The following is a 26,779-nucleotide window of genomic DNA, read 5'->3' as shown; positions in this document are numbered from 1 at the left end:
GACAGTCTTTCTCAAATCCCCAGTTCCCAGGGTCAATGGCAAGGTTATCTCCTCCTCTGGGTATACGACATGACCAGCGAAGCCAAACAGGGCAGTCTCAACCGCCTCTAATTAATACTCGTGAAAATCCATCTGAACCAATGCCTCCTTGAAGATGACATTGATAGAGCTGCCATTGTCAACAAATACTCTCAACACATCGTAATTAGCCACTCGGGCTTGAATGACGAGGGCATCGTTATGGGGTAGACTAACTCCCCTGAGGTCTTCTGGGCCGAAGCTTATAACCGGCTCATTCCTCCCTCTCCCATCAACTTCTAAACACTCCCTCCTGCTTCTTGCTTTTCGAGCCCGGTTGGAATCACCATCTGTAGATCCTCCCGAAATCATTTTTATTACTCCTCAGCTCGGAAAAGGGTCCTTCCTCTCGGTTTGTCTGCTTCTCTCTTCCCGGGAACTTCCCTCCTCCCTCCTACTTCCACTCGGAATATCTGCTGATTTGCGGGGAGTATTAGGTCCGGGCCGTCGAGACAACCAAGGTGGTTGTCTAGACCTATCTCGGGGGGGATAAGATTCTAGCACAAGATGCCTACCAGACTCCTTCCTTAGTGTTCGGCACTCATTGGTATTGTGAGAACATTCTTTGTGAAGGGTGCAGATCCCTTTTTTTTTCTGATCTTGATAGTGGTGCTGCTGGATTTGGACGAGAAATCATCTCCGAGCTACATTCTCTGACTTCCCGATCCCGAGAAATTCTCAAAGGGACGTGAGAGAAATGCCCTGGACCACTTTTCTTTTGAGCTCTCTCCTCGGGTCTGACAATCCGATCTCCTCTGGCTCTCTTCAAGGCTTCCCTCTTTTGGTTCTGCGCCTCTTCCATGTTGATGTATTTCTCTGTCAGGGACAAGAGATCTTCAAAGTTCCCGGGCAACTTTTTGGTTAGGGATTGAAAGAAATCTCCCTCCCACAATCCTTGCATAAAAGCTGTAACTTTTGTTTCTGGAGCACATGCAGGGACCTCCAAAGCTACTCGATTAAATCGCTTGATGTAGGCTCTTAGAGTTTCATCTTGGCCCTGCCTTACCTCAAACAGACTGAAGGCAGTCTTCTTATATTTCTTGCTGCCACTAAACTGATGCAAGAAAATCTTCTGAAAGTCTTCAAAAGAATGAATGCTCTGAGGTGTCAGCCCTTCGAACCATCTCTGGGCCGAGTCAATCAGGGTGGTCAAGAATACTTTACATTTGATTTGATCTCCGTAGCAATGTAACATGGCCATGTTTTCAAATCGAGCCAGATGTTCTTCGGGGTCGGTACTCCCATCATAATCTTTGATTTTGGCTGATTTGAAGTGCCCGGGAAGTGGTTCTCAGACAATAATATCGGAGAATGGTAGGGATATAATCGAGTCGAGCCGAGCCGAACTCTTGAATGTTTGAGCTTGGTTCGTTTATAATCGAGCCGAGCTCGAGCTTTATTTAACGAATATATGCATAGCTCACGAGCTTATTCAAGCTTTTATCGAGCCTAAACAAGATTAATAAATATGAATTATACATTTAAATTTTCAACGTAACGAGCCGAATACTGTAAAGCTTGAGTTTGGTTTGTTTATCTTAACGAGCCTCATTAAACGAGCTCAAACGAGCTTTTATCGAATCGAGCTTCGAATAGCTCACGAACGGTTTGGTTCGTTTACATCTCTAGAGAATGGGCAACCCTTGACAATTTGAGCACTGCTTTTAGAACCAACTTGTCCCTCCAACACTCTCACCTTCTTCCTCAACTCCTCTGATACAGTAGGAGATTTAGAACCTTCACTTGACTCCCTCTCCTCCTCCCTTCTCTCTTCCTCCCGCGGCTGCTCGCGTTCCTGCTCGGGGTGGCTGGAATGATGTGTAGCGGTTTTCTTTGCCATGGCTGTCTTAACAGCATCAGTTACAATTTTGGTCAACTCCTCAGGTGTTAAATAGATAGTAGGCGGGGGACCATTGTATGGCTGACCACCTATATCAGAGAGATGAGTGTTGTTCTCTTCCTGAATCCGGGAAGTGTCTTGGTTTGTTTTCCTAGTAGGAGCCATATCAACGCCTTATCTCAGAATTTTCCACAGACGGCGTCAATGATGTGATCCGAGTGAAATGAGTGAGCTGGGTCGGGTGCTCCACCGAATCTACTATCAAAATGTTAGGAAAAATAAGAGCTGGACGTCTGGACCAAAAGCTTGCTCCCCGGAATAAATATAAAAATCTGCAACCAAGAAGACAACCACGTGAATGGGCGCCGGAGGGGTGTCCGGCGTGATTACTCTGATGCTTAAATCAGTGAATAACTCAAGCAAAGAACCAATGTAACCAAGTGATGGTTGTGAGATTGGTGTGGGCAATAAATGAGAGCATTCCATGTGTGAATATATAGTAAATGCAAAGAGTGAACCTGATATTTATAGTAGGAGATGTAATGATGACCTCGTTCTTTGTATTTGAGCATTAATTTATAACCTATTGTTCTGACATGTCAAATCTCATACTAGTCACATCCAACCTACTTGATTTTGTCAACCACTTGCACTGGTGTCAGAGATAGGTCGGCCGCACACAACCTACTTTGTCGGCGTTATTAAATGTGGCACGTTTATCGAAGTGGTCTGGGTAGAGTGCCTATAGGGTATTCACATGAGATCCCGGGCATCCCATATCCCGGGTAGTTTAAGTCTGGGTGTTCCAATGGCCCGGCCTTTCGACTGACCTCTCTGCTTATTCTGAAGTCACACCCCCAACGTCTCGGGCAGATTGAGATCCAGATCTCTACTCATTGTCGTCTTATTGATCTGGGAATAACTTATACTCCTGACCCGTGCACTACCCATGGCCCAGCTGCATGGCCCGGCTTCATGGCCCGGGACATCCCGGATATTATCCCTGACCCGGGACATCCCGGGGTATCAAGTATTTTGGGTAGATTATTACTGACCATCTTCCCACATGAGTCATAGTACAGAATTTCTAACGAGTTTCTTTACTCCCCTGTCAGCTTGCTACTCCTCAAAATATTTCATTTCTTTTCAAATATTTCTTCTGCAAAACTTGTATTTTTTCTACCATGGTATTTAACAAAAAAAATCCAGTTACATAATTTTGATAAAAACTTAAATGGAAATCATGCGAGCCTTTCCCAGCTGGTTCTGATGCTGCTCAAAAAAAGTAAATCTCCAAAATATCTCCTCTTGATGAATAATCATTATTTTCCCATTTTTCATAAATAGCTTCCTGGATTTATTTTGGTAGTGCTGAGATTTATGGGAAACTAGGTGATGTAATATAAACTGAGGCAAGAACCCCAAATTCATACAATGCTTTTACCTTCCTTGGGGATAAAAATTTGGTTTCATTCATATCCTATGATACTTTCTTGAAATATCAACTCGGATTGTGGCTGGGTTGATACATATTCTTGTTTTCTATTTCTCACAGTTCTGTTATTATACCTGAAATGGAGAAACTATATGTTCGTTAGTACTTACCTTAGATTTTTCCTTGTCAAGTTGAGGTCTAAGGTTGATCTCTCAATCTCCAATCCCCGAGGTGAAGGGTTGACTTGAGACTCGAGATAAGGATCCGAAACTTCAATTTTTGTTTTGGCCAACTTATCTAAAGATGATCCAGAATTAGAACTTGGGCTATGGGTAATTGAATCTCCTGCTCTAAGGATATATCCATGTACTCGAAAACTATCTATTTGGGAAACCAATGACTTCTCAATAGCACGAGGGTCGGCTTTTGTAATACAGATCATAATTGAGTATAAGCTTGTAAACAACATGTTATTCAATCAAAGACAATGCTCTTATCTACTTGTTATAGTCTACCCGCAATTTCTGTGTTTAGGGTAAGCTTATTGAACCATGTTTGAAACATTTCATGGTGCTCTCAAATGCCTCAACATTTTCATGATGAAATTAGCTTTAGTGCTATCCATATCGTTTTAAGAAATCAATAAGAATATTTACATGATATTTAATAATATCAATATCAAAAATATAATTTTGACACAAATTTTTTCATCTTCATAATCTAGCATTTTTGGTTTTAGATTCAATTATATTTTTCAAGAAAAATTTTATATGTATATTATCATTTTTAAGGTAAATTTCTTTGCAAGCAAAAATAATGATCATTTTTCAAAATTTTTTTTTACCGCATAAAGTTTTTTTTCGTTGATATGTCATCTTACAACTTCTTCTGCATCTGAGAATAGTCCACTGCAATGTCTTCTGGTGTGAGCTTTGTAATAACTGCTACCCACCAACAATCACTGACATATTTATATAATATATCAGATCATCTTCATCTTGAGGGATAATCATTTTCGGAGATTTTTGTAAATTTCTTTTAATTGGCTTAATCTTTTTTGTGTATTCTTTTATCCATATGAATCTTGCATCCTTCTTTAATAATGTACTAAACTTTTTTTTTTGCTAGATTTTTTTAAAAACATTTTAACAAAGTTAAAAACTCCTAAAAAACTTTGAAGTTGTTTCTTGTCTTTAAGTTTTTATGAAAAATTATGCACATTTTTCATAATGTGTTCTAGCATAATCATTCCCGACTCATCGATTTCTATTTCAAAAAATTCAATATTCCATGTTGCGATGATTGCTTTTTTTTTTCTTTTTTCCTGATAAGTTTAGTCCTTTTTACACACTTTAGAGAAAATATCTAAATGTTTAATATATTAATTCATGTTTTTAGATGCTATTAAAAATCATCAGTATAAAAAAATATAAATTTAAAAAATATTTAAATATATTATCTATCTTTCTTTGAAATGTCTGGGGTGAATTATGCAATCTCATTGGTAATACTTCATAAATATAGTGATCTTGTGGTGTGGAGAAATATGTGAAATTCTTCATTCATCTGATTTTGATAGGATCCAGACTTACAATCGAATTTAGAAAATATTTTGGAGTTGCTTATACAACTGATTGAATGTTGTCTACTAGGTATAAAATACTCATCAAATTCCAAAATTTTATTAAATTTTTAATAATTATTACTAATCTGGGTTTGTTCCTTTTATTTTAGCATGATTTCTTACCAGAAAACATACACTGCTATATGATGGTATTCCTGATTTGATCAAACTAAGATTTAAGTTTTCCTTGATAATAATCTGCATATCTTTTTGATCTATTATGTTCACTGGGATATACTTACATCTGACGAACTCATATTCATTGTCTTCCTTAATTTTAAGATGGCTTGGAGTTGGTTTCTCTCACATCATGCCAAGAGATCTTCTTTGTAGTTTTCTTTGATAATTTTCTTAACATCTTCTAAGGATACATTTGATTCAAACTTTACATCATTCTAGTGAAAAGTTATTCTAAGGAATTCTATTTCTCCTGGTTGCATTTTTTGATTTGCTATTAAATGAAGCATTTTTTTTCCAATACGTTTAGAATCCTTCTCATCTTTGGTTCAAAATTTTCCTTCACCACCACGCTTGCGGCGAAACTGGATAATTTTTTCTTACAAAATGCCTCTCCTAGTCTTTGAACTATGACTTTGTGATTTCATGATGTCGTAAACACTAATATTCTAGTCCCATTTTTTGTGTAATTATACTTGTTGGATCACTAACCAATTTATTGCATGATTTTTTTTATCTTTCGAAATCACATGATGGGCTATTTTTTTTAATTTTTAATTTTTTTGAAATCATATAATAGACTATTTTTAATTATAGGTATCCATCCATCTACTGGCATGGCATGGGCATGCCCGACTTGGCCCTACGAGTTAGAACAATGCGACCAAATTCTGGATGTTGATTCGAAAAAACCATTTCTAATATTGGTATTTTCAATAGTAGTGTTAAACATTATTGGCCACTAAAATAATTATATAAAGAAGAGATTTAAAACCAAACATGGAAATTTGCAACTTTGATCGGTATGTTTTTTTAGTTTAAGAATCTGACCGTCCATATTATCAAATTTTAATTTTATTTTCAATTTCGGAAATTTCATCAGAATATTGATGTGAGTGATCAACGTCATGTTGATTCTACCTCGACATTGAGCCTGAAAAATAACTAAAACAGGTGAAAAAATAGCAGACAAGATTACATTCAGTAATAATTATAGATGATTAAAATCATAAATAATGGTCAAATATGAATCGTGTCGACAAACTATTATTATTTCTCTTTGAGTTAAATTAATATTTTTATGAAGAGAAAGATAAATGTTCCTAAAATGATGGGAACTCAACGGTAGAGTCGCATTTCCCATGCGGCAACACTGGGCATTGGATGAGATTTGAGCCAGAAGTGTCAATACAAAAGTATATCTGATACAATTGGCTATTCCCAGATTCATCAACATTGCATTCTATCCAAGGACTGTATCCAATTGCTCTTTCAACTGCACTTTTTATGCTGCTCAAACTATAATTTCCTCCATCTGGATTGATCCCTGAAAAAAATTATTAATTTGGAAAATTATGAATGATATTTGATAGTCATGAATCCCGGGATTTGATTGAAGATGAAATGTTTTTTAAAATATAAAAACTCATGCGAGACTGTCTCATGAGTCAATTTTGTGAGACAATTCTTCTGTTTAGGTCACTTATGAAAAATATTAATTTTATGCCAAAAGTATTATTTTTTATTGTAAATATGAGTAGGTTTGATCCGTTTCATGAATAACATCTGTGAAACCGTCTCACAAGAGATCTACTCTTTTTTAAAATATCATGTATCATTTTCACCTTTTAAAATTATTACAATTTGTTTCTCATTTTATGAATCATGTAGTTTCCTCAAAATATATTAAAATTTTATTGACACTAACTTCAAAATTTCTACCGTAGATTTAAAAAAATTATCCTATAACTCAATTAAAAGAATATTATAGATCTACAAAATATTATATTACTAAAAAATGATTATAACGGTTGAATTTAAATTTTCAAATTCAAAACCCTTTATTTTCCGACCAAGAAATGCCATTTGTGATCATATTTTTCAAAAATAATGAACCAAACATACAAAACGAAATTGAAATTTTCAAATCCAAATCTAATTTTATTTTGTTTCCATACATGCTTTAGGATCAAGACTAGGTACGTCGCGGTTGAATTTCCGAACTATAATAAATTCGTAACAAATGCAGAATAATTTTACATTTTATTATATTTCATATTAGGCACGAGATCGCAGAAAAAAAAACCGAAGCGAATGGCGAATTTACCTGCAGATTCAAGAATTTGGAGGAGATCAAGTTTGGATTTGAGGTTAAGAGCAGATTTGAAGTAGCCATGTTGGTCCAGCACGGACTCGGAGCATGTGCCATGCTTGTCCCACTCGTGTGCCCAAAATGTCGAGCCACTGCCGCTGGGACAGGCCAAAGTCGGCCAATTTTGCTGCATTCTGCTTATTAAATCTGATATCTGCATGCCCCACAGATTCAATCCATTCTCAGTTTGTCATATCTGTTTTCGACATTTTAATATGAAAATTCAAAAGTGTTTTACGTGTGTACGTATCATACCTTCGATTGATCGAAAGGATCGTTGGGATCACAGTTCGAAGGATACGAGCCATCTTTGTAATTCGGCCACAGCCCATGGATGCCGAAATCTGCTTCCGGCTTCCCTGTTGTAGGGTAGCAACAACTTTGTTTCGTGTCGCAATATGATCCTGGCCACTGCACATACGATAACATCAAAGTTGATATAATCGGGTCCCTTCTAAAGGGAAAAAAATTCTATGTCGCGAAAAACGATGCATATATAGAGGCTCGAAATCACTCACCTGTAGGACAAAGTAGAAGAAATCGAAATCTTGTCCTAAAGAGAGCATACTCAGACTTTGCAACACCAACAACTTGATCAAGATGGAAGAACCATTGAATCCCCCCCTCGTGATTCTTGCCATTTTTGTGGCTATGATGGGGCTTAGTTCGTCGAATTTGCGGTATTTATCGAGTAGTCAGAAAATGTGAAAGAAGGGAGAGTGTAGTAGGAACGTAATCAATGTGGCACGTTGCCGGCCTAAGTGTGAAAATTGAGACAATTATTGGGGTGTTTTTGTTACATATGGACGTCTCTTTTTTGATGGAGACAACGTGAGAATTGATAATTTTAAGCATACATTTGGGGATATTCTTGGAATGCCCATCAAAAGTTGTTGCAAGTTTTATACAATTAATAAAAGCTATGTTACGGATAAGTCAATCAGTCTAGTGTAAAAGATATAAATTGTGGCCATTGGTTTCTTATTGTTTTTGTCTTTCATGTAATGGGAAAAGGATGTGAATCATTTGTGTTATTTGTCTTTAAATTTTGCCTGAGTGTTTGTTTGGTTACAAACTCTTCAGTACACGCATCCTCGTTTCTTTAGTGTGGAAGGTAAATTTGTTTTTTTTTTTTTTTTGTCTTGTATGTTTGATTTTGCAATTTTGGTCATCTACGTTAATAAATTTCTGTTTTATTCTGTTTTTTTTCTTCAGTTTTAGTTATTTTTTTATGTGGTGTTGTTGTAAAACTAATGTGTCGTTGATGTCAATAGATGAAGGACTACAATTGACCAAAAAAAAATCGAGAATATAGATAACTAAAATCGAAAAGGAAAAAAAAACATATTGTTTATCACGAAAATTGCGGGCGTGCCAGGCACGTGTTCGTGCCAAATGTGAATGATCCGACTTCGTTTACCAAGCGTTGTGAATCTCGATTCGACCGTTAGTTATAATTCTTCGAAATGGCTCCAAAAATAAGAACGTGAAGTGGCGAATATAATGAACTTAAAGGGGGAATTCATAAACAACATCAACATTTGTTATGCCATTATAAATTCGAACAAAGTTTTTACAAGAAACTTGAACAAACATTCTGAAATCTATGGAAGACGATTGCTGGAAATAAAAATATACGACCAAATATATGAGAGCAAAGTTGCAGAGAAGTTGCTGTAGATTTTCTGTGAATTTGTTGAGCCCCTCTTTTTGATGATTCTTTTTTGCTTTTGTTACCTTCCGCACAACAGTTTTCCCTTCACCCATCACTCCACGTTCTTCCACGTCGGGCACTGGCAGCAACTGATATCACGTTGATTCATTGGGCCAACTGCAATTTCACTTGGGCCGAATTTTGGGCTTTCTTGAGTTCTGGACATAACAATTGGCTTTCATCTGTTGAATTTGTTTTGGGCTTCTGAAATATTAGGCACAACAATTGCCCCCCCGTAGCCAATTTGGCCCATGGGCCAATTTGGCTATATTTTCGCATGTCCCTTTTCAAAACAAATGGAATTCCCTCGCACATTTCCCAAGCATTCCGATCTTCCTGGAGTCCTTCAAAATGAGTTTAACAAATGTAATCCCTTCACAATAAAAGATCCTGGCTTATTTATGTTTCTATCTCAACTTTCATTTCCAAGCTTTATTCCTCGATCTCCGCGTCAAATCCCTAAAAATCCTCCACACTCCCTTCGTCCCTTCCATTGTCTTCTTCCCCAACTCCTCGCCTACGCTGGATAACAAAAGCATCGATTTGCCTCATCATTCCACATTCCTCGATTTTGCCCATCGCCCAAATCCTTTTGGTTTACTGGGACCTGCGGTCTGTGATATACCGCGTGCACCACCGCCCTCCTTCTCCTCTCTTGGTTTTCTCTCATCGCCACGCCGTTATCCAAATAGTGTAAGCTCCTCTTCACGGGTCTGTGATTCCTTCACTCGCCGTCCCCCGTCCGGGCAACTACAAAGAACAGGTAGATATCCCCCATTTTGTTTCATTATCTCGGTTGAATCGATCGGATGGTATTTTGTGTCTATTCAAATTTATGTTGGAGTATTGCTCTGTGTGGCTACGTGTTCTTGAGTGCTTTATAAGGATGACTACTGCACATTGGCAATTCCTCTTTGCTCGTTAGATACGTAACTTTAGCTCACGTGATCCTTCTCAGTGCCAATGTATATTTCTTCGATTTTCTTGTCTGTGACGTGAAACGCCTTTCGTATTTCACCTTGTAGGGATAACCGGTGATCTTTCACTCGTGGGCGCACACTCGTAAGCGTATCGAAACCAATCCTCTACGCTTAGCGACGAATTCGTTATTGGGATGTCTACCCCCGGGTATGTTTCCTCTTTGTCTGGGTGTACTTTGTTAAGTATTAATTCCCCTTACTTTGAATCTTATGCCATTTGCAGACTTTCGATGATCACTGAGGGTGATTCTAACTTGGTGGAAGTCTTTGGTTATACCGTTGATCCTTCCTATAGTTATATTCCCTTATCCCCCGAGGCCACCAACATGCTATTTCCTCTTTCCATCCTTGAGCCAAGTGCTTTATTGCTAAATAGCACCGTTGTACCACCTTTTGAGTTTGCCAAATTTAAATCTTTACCCAGGGGAGATGTTAACTGGAATATTTGGGTTGAGAGGTTGAAAAAGTTTGATGGGGGAATGTGGCGAAAACAGGGCCTTTACCAATTCATCCAAATGTCCACCACCGATCGTACTTTTAATCTAGACCTCATCGAGGGTGCCATTCGGTTATGGGCACCGCCTTGTAATTCTTTCATTCTCACTGGTCTTCCCGTTCTTGGAAATGAATTTGCCAGCCTGGTGGATACCCGGGACTTACCTCAGCTCTCTGAACAATATTGGAGTCCTTCTTCTTACTCTCAGATTATCAGGTCTTGGAGCGCTCTCAAGAGGACTTCCCCTACCAGCGAAGAACGTATATCCTTTATGTGGGTACTGATATGTAAGTATCTTTTTTGTCCTTCTTCTGGTAAGCCGACTATGGAATACTTGGCCCTTGCCAGGTCCCTGAGCGTTGGAAATGTACACGGTCTTGGTGTAATGTTTTTGGGATCGATCTACCATTGGTTGAACGTTGCCGTGAATGATGTGCCCCTCTCTAGACTTAATGGGGTTATGTGGTTTCTTCAAATGTGGCTGTTCTCTTACTTTCCTTAGTTGAAATCCCCGCCCGGCCTTCTTTCTGAGAGGTTGTCATGGAAGGAACTCATAACTTGTCAGAGTACTTTCACTGTTGCAGGGGTGTGTACTTTTATGCGATCTCTGCCCTTCTCTCGAGCAGTTCATCGGCCTCCTTTCCTTACGGTCACAGCCGATGATTACCCGTGGATTGGGTATATGGCTACCAGTAAAGCGATAGACGTATCTTTCTTGGTTAAAAATGTGCGGACTACCACCCTACATCCTCGTTTCCTAGTACATGACGGGGTGTCCCCACGTGATCAAAGTACCCATATTTTTGAGTTTTACAATCCAACCTTGTACCCCTCCCAGCTAGGTTTGTGTCCAACCGTGCCTTCAAACGCATTGTATCTGCCTCGCCCCCTGAACGAAATGATGAAAGCGGAGTTGTTTCAAAAGAAATTCACTTCACTATCGTTGATCGAATTATCGGAGCAAGCCGAATATTTTAAGACCCCTGTTGTGGAGGCCCCCATTTCAGTCTCTGATGACTACCTTGCATGGTGGACTGCAAGATATCATTGTCTTATCCCTGCAGAGCTGGACATATCAGGTATATCTCCTCCTGCTTTTTGTATGATTTGCTACTCTCAGATTTTAAATATTATATGTTTGGATATGTAGACCCTCAAAGTCCTCGACAAGCCTTGGATCTGTCGGTTGCAAGGAATGATAGAAAAGGCAAGGAGGGGAAAGCAAATCCTACTCAAGTGACTCCGTCTGCTCAAGTGAAACAAGTACCTGTTCCTTCGCAGTCAAGACGGCGGACCCGATCCACCGCTCAATTGTCTCGGGCAATCCAACCACTCACTTCCATTCCCTCAGCTGGCCCTGTGACAGTAGAAAATCTTGATTCCTCCTCAACCTCCAGCCCTTCCGCAGAAACCGAGTCGGATGAGCATGTCCCTTTGGCCACTCCTTTGGCCTCACTCAAGCGTAGGAAAGTTCTCCCCGGGAATTCTTCCGATGATGTGGCAGAGAAATCTCCCTCGGCTGGCTCCCACTTTCTGGTAACAACCATTCTACTCCATCTTTAATTATCAGTTTGTTGTTTGTGTCTCACCTTCTCCTTGGCATTGTAGGATCTATCGGCACGGAGGACGATGGTCTCTTTGGTAGAGGAGACTTTGGATTTTGATTTCAGCTTTTTGGAGTCAGGACCCTCTCATATGGCCTCCTCTTTGAATGTCCCCTCTGGTTTGGAGCTTGCTACCGCAAAAGCTTCACTGAAGCATTTCTTGAATATGAACCTCAACGCCTTAGGGGATATGGAAAAAACCACCATTTTATCCGCTGTGTCTATCCTGAAAAGCAGCCCGGATTTCTCGTCATCTCCACTTCATGAGGTGTTGGCTGCTTTGCCAAACATATTCTCAGCTTTCCAGGACTCGAGTTCTATATGTTCAGAGACACTAATTCGGGTGAACAACTTCAAGGAGCAAAAAAGACATTTAGATGATATGCTCTCCGAACGGAAAGTTGCTCTTTCTGATTTACATCAGAAAAATGAGGAGTTTGACGCCAAAGAGGAATTGGTGAAGAAGCTAGAAATGGAAATCGCCCAACACAAAGCTGATATGGTAACTCTCCTTCATGACAGTGAGGTTTTAAAGACTTCCTCTGACAGACTCAAGGCAGACATCCAAAGCTTGGGCAACAGTTTGGTAAGTCAAAGGCATGCCTATCAGCAGTGGGAGGATACATTGAAAACGACTGAGCAAACTCGGGTTGAATGCTTGTCCAAGTGGGAAGAGCTACGTCAACTTGATTTCTCTTGAACACTCCATCTCATCTTTATGGCGCTATTGGTTTATGTTTTGGTATTTTGTGGAATTTCTGGACCATAGAGTAGTACATTCTTGACATATTGCACATGTCTGCCATGATTTGGCATGTTCTTTTTCTGTTTTGTGAATGTTGGGGAATGTTTAGAAACTCAGCTCTGTTGTTATAATGCACTATTCTCTGGATATCTGTTGCTTGGGGCTTGTTTGTAGGTGTTTTTATAATCATAGCTTCCGTGTAAATCTCAAGTTCCATAATCATAGCTTCCGTGTAAATCTCTGGTTCCAAATCATTCTGCCTCATCACTCTCAAAGAAGGGATTACCACTTCCATAGGCAATACTGCATCATGCCAATAAGTCAAGGTGAAAGGGCTTGTACCAGTAGCACTTCTCTTTGAGGTCTGATAAGCCCATAAAGTCTCCGATAGCAGTCGGTGCCAATCTCGGGGATTGTCTTCCATCATCTTTTTCAACATCTTGATCAATACTTGGTTTGAATCTTCAGCTTGACCGTTGGACTGGGGATAATGAGGTGAAGAATTAATCAACTGGATTCCGTAATCTTCGGCAAATTCCTTCATTTCTGACCCCACGAACATAGTTCCCTGGTCGATAGTGATCGATTGCGGGATTCCAAATCTGCGAATAATATGTTCTTTTACAAACAGAACAACATCTTTTTGCTCTACCTTTTTCATGGGGAGAGCCTCAACCCACTTGGTGAAGAAATCTGTTGCAACAATTATAAAGGAGTGTCCTTTAGACGAAGGAGGATAAATTTTACCTATCAAATCCATGGCCCACCCCTGAAATGGCCACGGCTTTATGACAGCGTGCATTTCATCGGCTGGTATCCTCTGAATATTTCCGTGTTTTTGACATTGTTGACAACCCCTCGAATATCTTATACAATCTTTTAGCATCGATGGCCAGTAGTGGCCATGTCTGCGGATTAGCCATCTCATCTTGATTCGTGACTGGTGTGCCTCACATATTCCTTCATGTACTTGCTGCATAACTCTCATGGACTCTGGGAAACCCAAACACCGCAACAATAAACCATCGTATCCTTTCCTGTACAGTTCATCTCCCATCAAGACATACTGCAGAATTCTCATCTTCAAACCATGAGGCAACCTCTGCTCAGGATTCCTCAATGCATTTTTTATTTCATCTCTCCAATCCCCAGCGAGGTCAACATCAATGTCAAAGGTATCCACTTGTATTCCTCGCTGATGGATAGAAGGATGATTTCTTTTTTGTATCAACAAGAGTTTGTGGGTGAGCTCGGGCGACATCTTTAAACTAGAAGCAATTTGAGCCAATTCATCAGCTTCCCAATTGTCTTGCCTTGGCACATATTGGAATGTCACATCCTCAAAATCATCAAGGAGCTGTGAAGCAGCAGTAAAGTAAGGGGCCAACGCCAAACTCAAACATTTATATTCCCCTGACATTTTCTTGAGGACTAACTGGGAATCCCCAATAATCAGCACATCTCTAACTCCCAAATCTCGTAAAATTTCCAAACCACTAGTGCTTCATATTCAGCCTGATTATTGGTGCATGGAAAGTCCAGATTGAACGACAAAGCCATCTTGACTCCTTTTGGGGATGTTATCACGACTCCAACCCCTGATGCCCTCTCCGTACTGGAACCATCAAACTTCAAAATCCAAGGCTGATTAATACAGAAAACAGGTATATCTCCTGGCACATTCCCTGTCACCTCAATCATAGGATGGTCTGCCGGGAAATCAGCAACGGCTTGGCCTTTCACCGATTTTTGTGGGCAATAGATCAAGGTGAATTCGGCCAATGCCAGCGACCATTTGCCAATTCTCCCAGTCAAGACAGGCCTGTGAAGCATGTACTTGACAAGATCTGTCTGCGAAATCACATAAACTCTTGAATGAATCAGATAATGCCTCAATTTAGTACATGAATAATACAACGCCAAACACAGCTTTTCTATGACTGAATATCTAACCTCCACCTCTGTTAATGATCGACTCAGATAATAAATGGCCTGCTCATGATTATCTTGGTTATTATGTGCCAAAAGACACCCAATAGAATCCTGAGCGGCCGATATATACAATTTGAGGGGAAAACCATGTTTTGGGGGCATCAAAACAGGAGGTTTAGACAAATACTCTTTTATTTTATCAAAGGCTTCCTGGTGACATTTTTCCCATTTAAATTCCTCCGAGTCTTTCAACTTTAATAATAGAGAAAATTCACGAGTTTTACCTGCCAGGTTTGAAATAAATCTTCTTAAATAATTTACCTGACCGAAGAATCTTTGTAGCTCCTTCTTATCCTTCGGTGGCATCGCTGCCATAATGGCTTTAGCCTTATTTTTGTCCACCTCTACTCCCCGCTGGTGAACCAAAAATCCAAGGAAATTCCCAGCCTGTACACCGAAAGCACATTTCAAAGGATTCAACTTCAAGTTGTGCTGCCTCATCCTTATAATACTTTTCTTAAGATGGCCAAGGTGATCTGCTGCTTTTTTAGATTTTACAACAATGTCATCAATGTATACCTCTAAGCACTGACCGATCATGTCATGGAAAATGGTATTCATGGCCCTTTGGTAAGTTGCCCCCGCGTTTTTCAATCCAAATGGCATAACAAGCCATTCGAACGTGCCGATTGCTCCAGGGCATCTAAAGGCTGTCTTGGATACATCCTCCTCGGCTATTTTTATTTGGTTGTATCCTGAAAAACCGTCCATAAATGACATCAACTCGTTTTTTGCCACTGCATCGATTAACATATCAGCTACTGGCATGACATAAACTTCTTTCGGGGTAGTGCAATTTAAATCTCTGAAATCTATGCAAACTCGAAGCTTCCCATTCTTTTTCGTGACAGGGACTATATTTGCCAGCAATTCCGTGTATCTTACTGGACGAATGAATTTTGCTTTGAGTAATTTTTCAATTTCTTCTTTTACTCTTGCTTCAATCGCCTTGGACATCCTTCTAGCCGGCTGTTGGTATGGTTTGAAACCATCTTTAATTGGTAGTCGATGTTCCACCAATTTACGATCTAAACCCGACATATCTTCATATTCCCATGCGAAACAGTCTTTGAATTCCATGAGAAGTTTCACTATTTCCCCTTTCATCTCTTCTTCCAATAAGTCACTGATGTACGTGGGTTTAGGGCATTCCACAGTCCCCAGATTCACCTCTTTCAAAGGGTCCCGAGTCTCCGGCTGTCGATCTTCCATCTGTGCCGGAGCTAAGACTAAATCTTCCAGCTGTAACTCTATTTCCTCATCATTGTCAAATTCATCTTCAAATATTACTTCAGTTCCGTCAATGTCCCATAATTCCTGAGATTGTACTTCACTAACAAGCTGCTGCAATGTGGCTTTCCATTCGGAAGTTGCAGCCACTTACATTTCTTCTTTAGTGAACTTAATCATCGACCCCCTCGATAATAGGTCGAACCATGGGTCTAGGAGAGACCATGGCAGTGGGTTTGAGAATTATTTTAACTGCTTCCCTTATTTTCTTGGTGTCCATGTAGACTGCTCCTTGCTGCCTATTCACCTTGTAATCACGAATTCTGATAGGTCCGAAGGCTCCATCATAATATCTAGCTTCTACTCCGTTGGAGTTTGACTGATATGGCTGTGAATCAGCCTGTACCACTTCCACCTCATCTCCTTTCCACATCAACAGCAACTGGTGCATGGATGATGGCACACAATGATTGGTGTGAATCCAATCCCTCCCTAACAAAGCGTGGAAACTTGCACTGGAATTTACCATGAAAAAGGCTGACAACGAAGATCGGGACCCTACAGTGATGTTTGCTGGCAATACTCCCAAAGTTTTTGTAGACTCCCCAGTAAAAGCCGCCACGGAAACTTCGGTGGGAATCAAATCCTCCACCTTCTTCCCCAATTTCTGAAGAATTCTGTACGGCAAAATATTCACAGCAGACCCATTATCTATTAACACTCTAGACAACGGATTTCCATTCACATGCGCTACAATATAGAGTGGCTTGATATGCTGAGTCATTTCATTTGTGGGTCGCTTCATCAATACTCTTTTCTCTTCATCGACAAAAACACCGACGCTTTCATTCAAAATATCAGTCTGAACAGGTTGTGTACCATTTTGATTTCCAGCGAACACCTCGGATTCACACATCCTTTTGCATTTGAATCCCTTTGGCAACATTAACGAGCCAGTGGCACACACAAATGAAACCAAAATCTGCCCCACTTTGAAAGTAGCCCTCTTGACTGGTTCACTGTCTTCCTCCGATAATAGATCATCATCTTCCTCCTCATTATCTTCAGTAGCCTTCCTCCCAAATTTTTTTTTTCTTTAAATGACTCCTCTACCCCAGACCTACGTTCAGCAGCTTTTTCTCTCAACAAACGTCGTTTTTGGGTTCTAGAAAGAGGCTTTGGGAATTTTGGATGTTCTACTCGCCTCCATACACCATCAGGGATTGCTCTGGGAGGAACAATAAAACGAGGTTTCCTTTCATATTTTCTATCAAAGCTCATAAGAGATGGCCTCTGTATTATCTTATGAAATGACTGCTGGCCACTTCTTCTCTCGTTATTCATCGACCAAGAATATGGGCTCCTTCTGAGGTACTGGTTCTCCGGCCTTTTGGTCATGGATTCCCTGTCATACCTCATATTCCTTCCAGTATAATGCAGATCCTCCCCACTGTAATAGCGATCTTTCCCATGAAAAGTTTCTGTTTTCTTCTCCCTAACCTCAAACATCTTTTTTCGAGGCACCCAACACTTCTTTATAGTAATTCCTGGCCTAATGGACATGTCCCTGTTTTCACTCCGTCTCCTCTCATTGATCAAGAAGCGCAAATCAGTACTGCTCATGTTCACATTGGCTATCGGGGGAAAAGGATCTTCATCCACTATCATTGCTTCCTTTTTCTCGGGGAATTTCAAGATACCCTTGTTGATTCTTTCCTGCAAGACATTCTTGAAAGCCCAACAAGCATTAGTATTATGGTTGAAGGAGTTGTGGTACTTACAGTAATCCCTTCCTTTCAATTCCTCCCTAGTGGGCAGCTTGTGGTCTGAGGGGAATGTTATAAACTTCTCCTTCACCAAGTGATCGAAAATTTCCTCCGTCTTTGATGCATCAAAAGTATAGGGTGTTTGCACTGGAGGAATGTTTTTCTTGGAAAGTTCTTCACTTTTGCGTTTCAAGAAAGGGACAATCCATGATCCGGAGTTTGCTACTTCTGCCAATGCAACTTCCTCCACTTTCTGGAAATAAGAGCCCACTGTAGACTTTCTTTTATGACTCTCCTCTCGTAATAATTCCTCATACTCTGACACCTTGGCAGCAAGTTCATAAAAATCACGGAATTACATCCCTTGGAACTTCTTTCTAAGTTCAAAATCGAGTCCTCGCTGTGCCATCTTCACGTATTCTGATTCAGGGAGGAAAACTCGACATCTGCTCCTCACCTTCTTGAACTTACAAATGAAATCATCGGCAGATTCCCCCGGGTTTTGGACCACCCTTGACAGTTCCGCTATACTAATCTCAGGTACTGTCCGGAAGAATTGTGTATGGAATTGACGTTCCATATCGTGCCAAGTCATATTAGAATTTCGAGGTAATGTTGCATACCATGTGAAAGCAGTACTGGTCAGGGAATTGGGGAACAAACGTAACTTGTAATTAGAAAAGTTCTCCAAATTTGCCAATTCCCCACACTGAATTGTAAACCTGGCCACATGTTCCACGCTGGATTGACCGTCTTCCCCGGAGTATAACGTGAAGTATGGAATGCGATATCCTCTTGGGTAAGGGTTTTCATGATCCACAATATCAAGATACGGTTTATGGAATTCTAGTCGGTTGATTGGCCTCACTCCTGGGCCATACAACTCTTGAATCACATCACGTACCATCTCAACATCCAACGCTGGAGTTTGTCTCAAATGGTGAGGAGGATAGATTGCCCCCCGAGTGTTATTCCCTGAACCTGGCGCTGAATATCCACGCATTCCCCCATCAACATACACCCCTGGATGTAAGTTAGGAGACGTCACAGAGAACACGTTACTAGCCATTTGTTTGCTGTTGCTGCAGTTTTAGAATTTCAACCCCAATTCCTCATCCCTTTTGTGCGGAGGAGTGTATCTCCCTCCCCTGGCAGATTCAGGAATTCGTGTTTCCCCCAAGCGGCGATTTTCACTTGCTTGAGAAATCCCTGATCCTTGGCCTTGATCTTTTAGCAATTTAACGTCAGTTTCTTGGAGTTCAGCATTTTCTGGTGTAACACCCTCTCCTTTTGCAGACTTCCTCCATTCCTTCACTTCTGCCACAAATTCCATCATAACAGTAGAGAAAGTTTGGGTCATTTCTTTGAGATCACAGCGGATATTTTTCTCCATAGCCAACATAAAGTTCAGCGAAGGCCCGCCAACACCAGAAACATCAATTCCTTCCTTCCTAGTCTCTTCCTCGAACTGGTGAACAAGTCTTTCAACAGTTCTTCCATCTGCATCAGTTTCTTCTTCCTGTGAGCGATGAACTTTCCCCTGTGATGGAGGAATTCCCTCATTCTTCTCAGTACGCTTTGGAGACATTTGGTCCCACCGGGCGTGCCAATTTGTTTAGCACGAAAATTGCGGGCGTGCCAGGCACGTGTTCGTGCCAAATGTGAATGATCCGACTTCGTTTACCAAGCGTTGCGAATATCGATTCGACCGTTAGTTATAATTCCTTCGAAATGGCTCCAAAAATAAGAACGTGAAGTGGCGAATATAATGAACTTAAAGGGAGAATTCATAAACAACATCAACATTTGTTATGCCATTATAAATTCGAACAAAGTTTTTACAAGAAACTTGAACAAACATTCTGAAATATATGGAAGGCGATTGCTGGAAATAAAAATATACGACCAAATATATGAGAGCAAAGTTGCAGAGAAGTTGCTGTAGATTTTCTGTGAATTTGTTGAGCCCCTCTTTCTAATGATTCTTTTTTGCTTTTGTTACCTTCCGCACAGCAGTTTTTCCTTCACCCATCACTCCACGTTCTTCCACGTCGGGCACTGGCAGCAACTGATATCACGTTGATTCATTGGGCCAACTGCAATTTCACTTGGGCCGAATTTTGGGCTTTTTTGAGTTCTGGACATAACAATTGGCTTTCATCTGTTGAATTTGTTTTGGGCTTCTGAAATATTAGGCACAACACATATAAACAAATAATTTAGCAAATATTTATTCAAATTCGAGTGTCCCATTAACAAAAAGATGTTGATACTTTATACATTCATAAAATCTCAACAACAAAAAAAAATCTTTCCAAAAGCTAAGTTTATGATCGACATCATAAAAGAAAATGACTATATCTAAGGAAAAAGTAAAATATAAAACTCAATTTACCAATCAAATGATTACAAATTCAAAATGTACTTAAAAAAACGTCATTTTGGAGATTGGTATCAAATAGGACTCGATCTGTTAACCCGACCAGATGATACCCGAAAAAAATGAAGTTTAGATGGGGGTTTTCAGGTTCGGATCAAATTGGGTTAGACCCAATATCTTACCCGAATCAGGTTCGTGTCGGGTTTGGACCAACCCGAGTTGACCCGAAATTTTTAATTTTTTTTTAAAAAATATATATTTAATAAATATTATCTACATTTTTATATATTTTTTTTTGAAAAAAATAGTGTATATTTATATCATAAATTTTCATATTTTGTATTTATTTTGTGTATATATATTTTTATTTTTTAAAAAATTATTTATTTGATTTAGTAAATATTGTTTTAGTTTCTATTATTTGACTTTCAAATTTAAAGCATAAGGGATATTTGTTATTATATGTTTAAATTAAAATATTATTATAGTTATTATTTTTGAATTTTTATTTCATTATTTAAAAAAAATCAAAATCGAGTTAAGTCAGGTTGACTCAAGTTTGTCGGATTCGGGTTGGGAGTTTTCGGGTAGAACATTTTTTTAATAATATCGTGTCAACCCAATCGAACCCATCCAATTCACCCGAATTGAAACCCTAATTTTGGATATTTAAACTGTTAAGAAATGTCTCAAAGCTTGGTCCTTCCAATTGAAGAAAAACTTTGATTGATCGATCAGTTAGTGGGCCGAAGAATAATATACTGATGGGCCGATAGAGAAGTGACTTGATCCATCGGGAAAACATATAAATATGTGAAGGATACAAGGGCAAGGAAGAGACAAAAAAAACAATCACACATAGATCACAAGAGTCCGAGAGAAAAAGAATACAAGCGAAATGACTGGAGAGAATCAAGGGAAAAAAAACATGATTGTAAATTCTTATTCCTAAAGTATTGCTTGTATTGTAACTCTCAATTTTGGTCAGTGAATAAACAAGGTGGCTATCTTTTCCTGTGGATGTAGGCTGTGAACCAGCCGAACCACGTAACCTTCTTGAGCCTCTGTTACTTTCTATTGCGTGAAATAGAAGCTGTGTGAATTGGTATGTACTTTTAATCACTCGTGCATAAAAAATGGAAACTATTGAAACACTTAATTCAATTAGTGGCGACGTCTGTGGGATTCGACTACGTAATCACACAAGGATCAATGGGATAGCTGAAGAGTGACATAGAAAAATTCACCCGTGAGAATGATTTCTCTCTTACAAGGCCTGGTTGAAGCTCTCAAGAAAAGGGAAAAGATGTTAAGTACCATCAAAGACAAGGATGAAATTCCGGAGAAAGAACACAGTGCAATGATACTTTGTCTTGGAGACAAGCCTCTTCAAGAAGTGGCGAGAGAGAAATCTGCAGCGGCTGTTTAGGTGAAGCTAGAAAGTATATACATGACCAAGTCATTGGCGAACAGACTATTTATGAAACAAAGACTCTATTCATTCAAGATACATGAGGATGCTAATCTTGAAGATCAGATTGAAAGATACACAAAAATTGTAGATGATCTTGAGAACATTGAGGTAAAGCTCGAGGATGAAGATAAGGCTCTGATATTGTTGAATGTCCTCCCAAGGTCTATGAAAACTTTCGAGATGCAATGTTGTACGGGAGAGAACAAACAATCACCATCAAAGAAAGTTAGTCTCCTTTAAAATCGAAAGAGTTACAGAAAAAGGATTCAAGCCAATGGTGAGAAACATGGTGAAATTTTACGTGTCAGAGGAAGAACCGAGAAACAGGCATCAAGAAACTTCAAGAACAGGTCAAGATCTCGAAGACAAGGGGAACCTAAATGCTTCAAATGCCATAAGGATGGCCATTTCAAAAGAAATTGCCCAGAAAAGATAAAGAAGCAACCTGATAAATCTGCAGATGTAAGGAAAGTATCAATTGCTTATGATAGCTATGAATCTGCAGAGGTACTAGCAGTCAAGAATCAAGACTCAAGCGATGGATGTATATTAATCCCTGGTTGTTCATTCCACATGTGTCCGATAAAATCCTAGTTTGAAGATCTTCATGAATCAGAAGATGGTTTGGTTCTCCTGGGAAATAATAAGGCATGCAAAATCAAAGGAATAAGCTCGATACGAATTAGGATGCATGATGGGGTGGACAGGCTTCGCATACACGTGAGATACGTGCCCGAATTAAAGAAAAATTTAATATCTCTAGGCACCCTGGATTCAAGTGGATATACATTTAAATCTGAGAACGGACATATGAATGTACTAAAAGGGTCCATGTTGGTCATGAAACCTATTATAGCAAACTCGCTATACTTCCTCCTAGGTGACACAATAGTTGGTGGGTCTGATGTAGCACAACAAAACCAGGATAAAACCAAGCTTTGGCACCTACGTCTAGGCCATGCAAGAGAAAATGGATTAGTGGAATTGGCCAAACAAAATCTTCTATGCGGAGATAAAATACATGAGTTTGACTTCTGTGAACAAAGTGTTCTTAGTAAATCAAAGAAAGTGAAGTTCAATTAAACCAAGCATACGACCACTAAACCCTAGAGTACATACACTCTTATCTATGGGGACCCTCGAAAACAGAAACTCGTGGGGTTGGCAAGTATTTCATGTCAATAATTGACGACTACTCGAGGAGAGTTTAGATTTTTATCTTGAAATCCAAAGACGAGGAAGCAACCAAGTTTCAAGAATGGCTTTAGAATGTTGAGAATGAATGTGACAGAAAAGTGAAACACTTAAGGACCGATAATGGGCTAGAATACCTGTCAGAGAAATTCGATGAACTATGCAAAATAAGAGGCATTACGAGACATAGAACCATGGCAGGGACTCCCGAACAAAATGGGTTGGCGGAGAGGATGAATCACATCTTATTAGAGAGGTTGAGATGTATGGTAATTAACGTTGGTCTACCAAAACCATTTTGGGGGGAAACTTCATCAACATAATACTATCTAGTGAATAGATGTCCTTCAAGTGCCATTAATTTGGAGACCCTATAGAGTTTTAGAGTGGTAAACCAGTCGACTACTCGAAGTTGAGGATATTTGTGTGTTTAGCATATGCTCACATTAAGCAACATAAACTAGAACCAAGAGCTCTAAGGCCCGAGGGAGTGAAGGGATGCAAAGTATAGAACCTGGAAACAAAGGGACCAAGATGTTTTAATACAAGATATGTAGCATTTGATGAGTCAAAGATGGGATACACACTTAAGGAATGCTGCTCAAGGGTTGATAAACTGGAAACATTGAAATACAAGTCAAGATGGAGCTACCACGAGAAAATCGAACACAAGATAACGAGGAAACCAATGATTAAATGACAAACCAGAATGATGAAACAGAAACTGATCATCTAGTCCAAGAAGAAAATGAAATGGGATCGGTTACGGGCGCCCGGATGTGCAACGGAAGTTTCAAAAATCATATTTTCAATAGCAAAAACGAGCACCCCAGATGTATAGCAAATAACAATCACAAAATATTAATAAGGTGTTTAAGTGTTTTACCTATCAATCTCAAAGATTGATAATGACTCCAACTAAGATGATAAACAACTTAGCTCTTCAATCGCAGACAAGTCTACAAGCTTCCCTTGAGAACTCCTTGCTCAAAAATTAAGCCCACCACCAACAACTAGAATCACCTTTTACTGGCACTAGAAAATGTAATCATTGAGAAATTTTTGCTATCAATTCATCAAATGAATAAGCAAAATTTTGGAAGAAAATTGAAGGGAATTTCGGCAAAGAGGGAGAGAAAGAGAGGGAAGCATTTTCTTGTTTGTGTAAAAAATGTTGTGCCTTTGCTAGCCTTTAATTTGAAAAAGTTGACTCCCAACCTTTCACCTCACTTGCATGTTATTTGGGCTTGTAACAATTACAAAGCCCATGAACTATTATTTTAATATCACAAACACATTTGAGATCAATTAAATCTTACTTGAATTTATTCAAGCCCACTAGTTAAATAATTATTTCCATTTGGCTCTACAAGACCCAATGTTATTTAATTAATTCAACACTTGAATTAATTTAATTATTTGGACTCTACTAGGTCCACAAGTTTTCAATAAATTCAACAATTAAATTAATTTAATTTAGTCTATAACAGTGTTTATGAAAATCACAATTTTCAAATACATTATTTATTTGACCAACTTTTAATTTAGGAACACTTCCAAAAATTAAAAGTTACATTCACCATATAAAAGTCATACTTCTAATTTTTCTTGTGCTTATAAACTCCTTTATAAGCCGTTCAACACATTGAACTAATTTCATTCTCAACGAGATCTAGAAAGCTAGTACTTGTGTGGACTTCAATGGTTCATAGATACAACTAGCAGTGGGTTCACATCCCAATGTTCAGGACTAAACATCTCCTTATATGAGCATACCTCAATTGCCCCATTCTTACTTATCAACTCTTGGTTAATAAGAACGTCAGAACTCAAGTCTGATAGTACCCAACCAATCATGTTAAACGCCTAGCAGCGTCGCCTACATGATTTCCTAGGTATCAAATGATAGTTCCTGCAAGAACCATTCCATTATGGTTAGCGTACAGTACAGTCATTTAATCTCATATATCCCGACCGATTCGACAACCATTGGTATATCGAGAGTTGTCAAAGAATCGATACTATGTGACATGTCGTAGTTGCATCGATGATGTAATCAAGAAACCCCTTTGTTATTTACCACCAACACTCTGATAAGAGATTTAAAACTACATACATATGAGATTACATAGGATATCCATACCAGAAGGTAAGCGGTGAATCCCCGACTACAATGCATCGACTCCTATATGTTTCGACAAAACACCCAAACTTACCACCTGATGACCCTGTATGAGTCGGTAAACAAGTTAAAGTGCAATGCTAGCATATAGAGTCACAATATTGTCCCGAGTCATAAGGACTAATGGTATACAACCATAAACTAGGACGTTTCCACTCGATAAGTGAGAACCACTTGGAAAGTCATTTATGGAGGGTTGTTCAGTGCACTTTACAAGGAGCACCTATCTGCATGCTCGGACATCACAATGTCCCCTACCAATGAAACATGGTACTCACATCGCAGATACTAATCTCAACCTCAAGCGGCCTTTATCCTTCTTAGCGGCGGCTGAATCAACTAGGAACTATTTAGAATATACAGTATTCCAAATAAGAGTTTCATGACACTAATCATATGAGCATCTCATATTATTTCTACTATTTGTATATTCAAGGGCTTTATCTATGCAATTAGCATGGGTATACAAATAAAGATGTGCCAAAACAATAATTTCAAATATTATTAAAATAAAGATTGTTTATACATAGAGTTTTAATGTGAACCCTCGACTAATACTTGGCTTGACGGGCACCTACTCTAACAAACAATTCATATAACCTGGTACGAAACAGAGAGAAGCGGGAAATCAGGCCACCTCAGAGATACGGACATGCAGATCTAATCTGGTATGCACTAAATGTTTCTGAACTAGTAGAACAATTAGAACCTTCCTCGTACAAAGATGCACTAGCCAACAAAGAGAAAGATAGATGGATTGAAACAATGAATGAAGAAATAAATTCATTGATAAAGAACAACACCCGACAGCTTGTAGAGAAACCAAAAGAAAGAAAAACAATTAGGTGCAAATGGATTTACAAGCTAAAGGAAGTAACTCCAAGAACTGAAAGGTAAAATACAAAAAGCGAGGCTAGTTGCAAAGGGATATGCTCAACTATAAGGGATAGAATTCAATGAAGTGTATTCACCAGTGGTTAAACATTGCTCAATAAGACTTATACTAGCCCTAGTCACACAAATCGATCTTGAGTTGGAACAACTCGATGTAAAGACCGCATTTCTACATGTTATCTCGAGGAGACCATTTTTATGGACCAACCAGATGGATATGTCAAACCAAAAAATCATAATAAATTGTGCCTATTGAAGAAATCATTGTATGGACTTAAGAAAAACCCACGACAATGGACAAGAGATTTGATGAGTTTATGGAAAGCATAAATTTTTCAAGGAGGAACTTTGATAGTTGCGTCTATATTAAAAGGGAAGGGGACAAAGTCAAATCATACCTCCTTCTCTGTGTAGATGACATACTCATTGCAAGTAGTCGCAAGTCAAAAATAGCAAGCCTTAAAGAAAAACTCAATTTAGAGATCGAAATGAAAAATCTAGGAGAAGCAAAGAGGATACTTGGGATGGATATAACTAGGGATCAAGAAATAAGACTTTAAGCCTAAGCTAAGGTGCATATCCAAAGAAGGTCCTAATGAGGTTCAATGTGCAGAACTCAAAGACAGTCACCACTTCTGTTGGGCAGCACCTAAAGCTCTCAAACGAGTAGTCACCAAAAGATGAAAAAGAAAAGGAGGCAATGCAGTACATACCTTATGCCAGTGGTGTTGGAAGTGTCATGTATGTCATGGTGTGAAGTCGGCCGGACTTAGCCTATGCCATAAATTTAACCTCCAGGTTAATGGATAACCCATGATCTTT

At 39.2% G+C, this 26,779-nt stretch overlaps 1 protein-coding gene across 1 annotated transcript; it reads right to left on the bottom strand.

The window, feature by feature from the left end:
* Positions 1 to 6,134: 6,134 nt before the first annotated feature.
* On the bottom strand, positions 6,135 to 8,005 carry LOC142520733 (extracellular ribonuclease LE-like). Its single transcript, XM_075623840.1, has 4 exons — positions 7,825 to 8,005; positions 7,562 to 7,717; positions 7,262 to 7,460; positions 6,135 to 6,481 (listed from the first exon to the last, which is right to left on the bottom strand). The coding sequence occupies exons 1-4, from the start codon at positions 7,945 to 7,947 to the stop codon at positions 6,258 to 6,260; spliced, it is 702 nt and encodes a 233-aa protein (XP_075479955.1). The 5' UTR covers positions 7,948 to 8,005; the 3' UTR covers positions 6,135 to 6,257.
* Between the last annotated feature and the right edge of the window lie 18,774 nt (positions 8,006 to 26,779).

Source organism: Primulina tabacum, chromosome 12, assembly GCF_025594145.1.
Source record: "Primulina tabacum isolate GXHZ01 chromosome 12, ASM2559414v2, whole genome shotgun sequence".
Lineage (NCBI taxonomy): Eukaryota > Viridiplantae > Streptophyta > Magnoliopsida > Lamiales > Gesneriaceae > Primulina > Primulina tabacum.
Note: the sequence above shows the minus strand (reverse complement) of the source record. Positions and strands in the feature narration are given on the sequence as shown.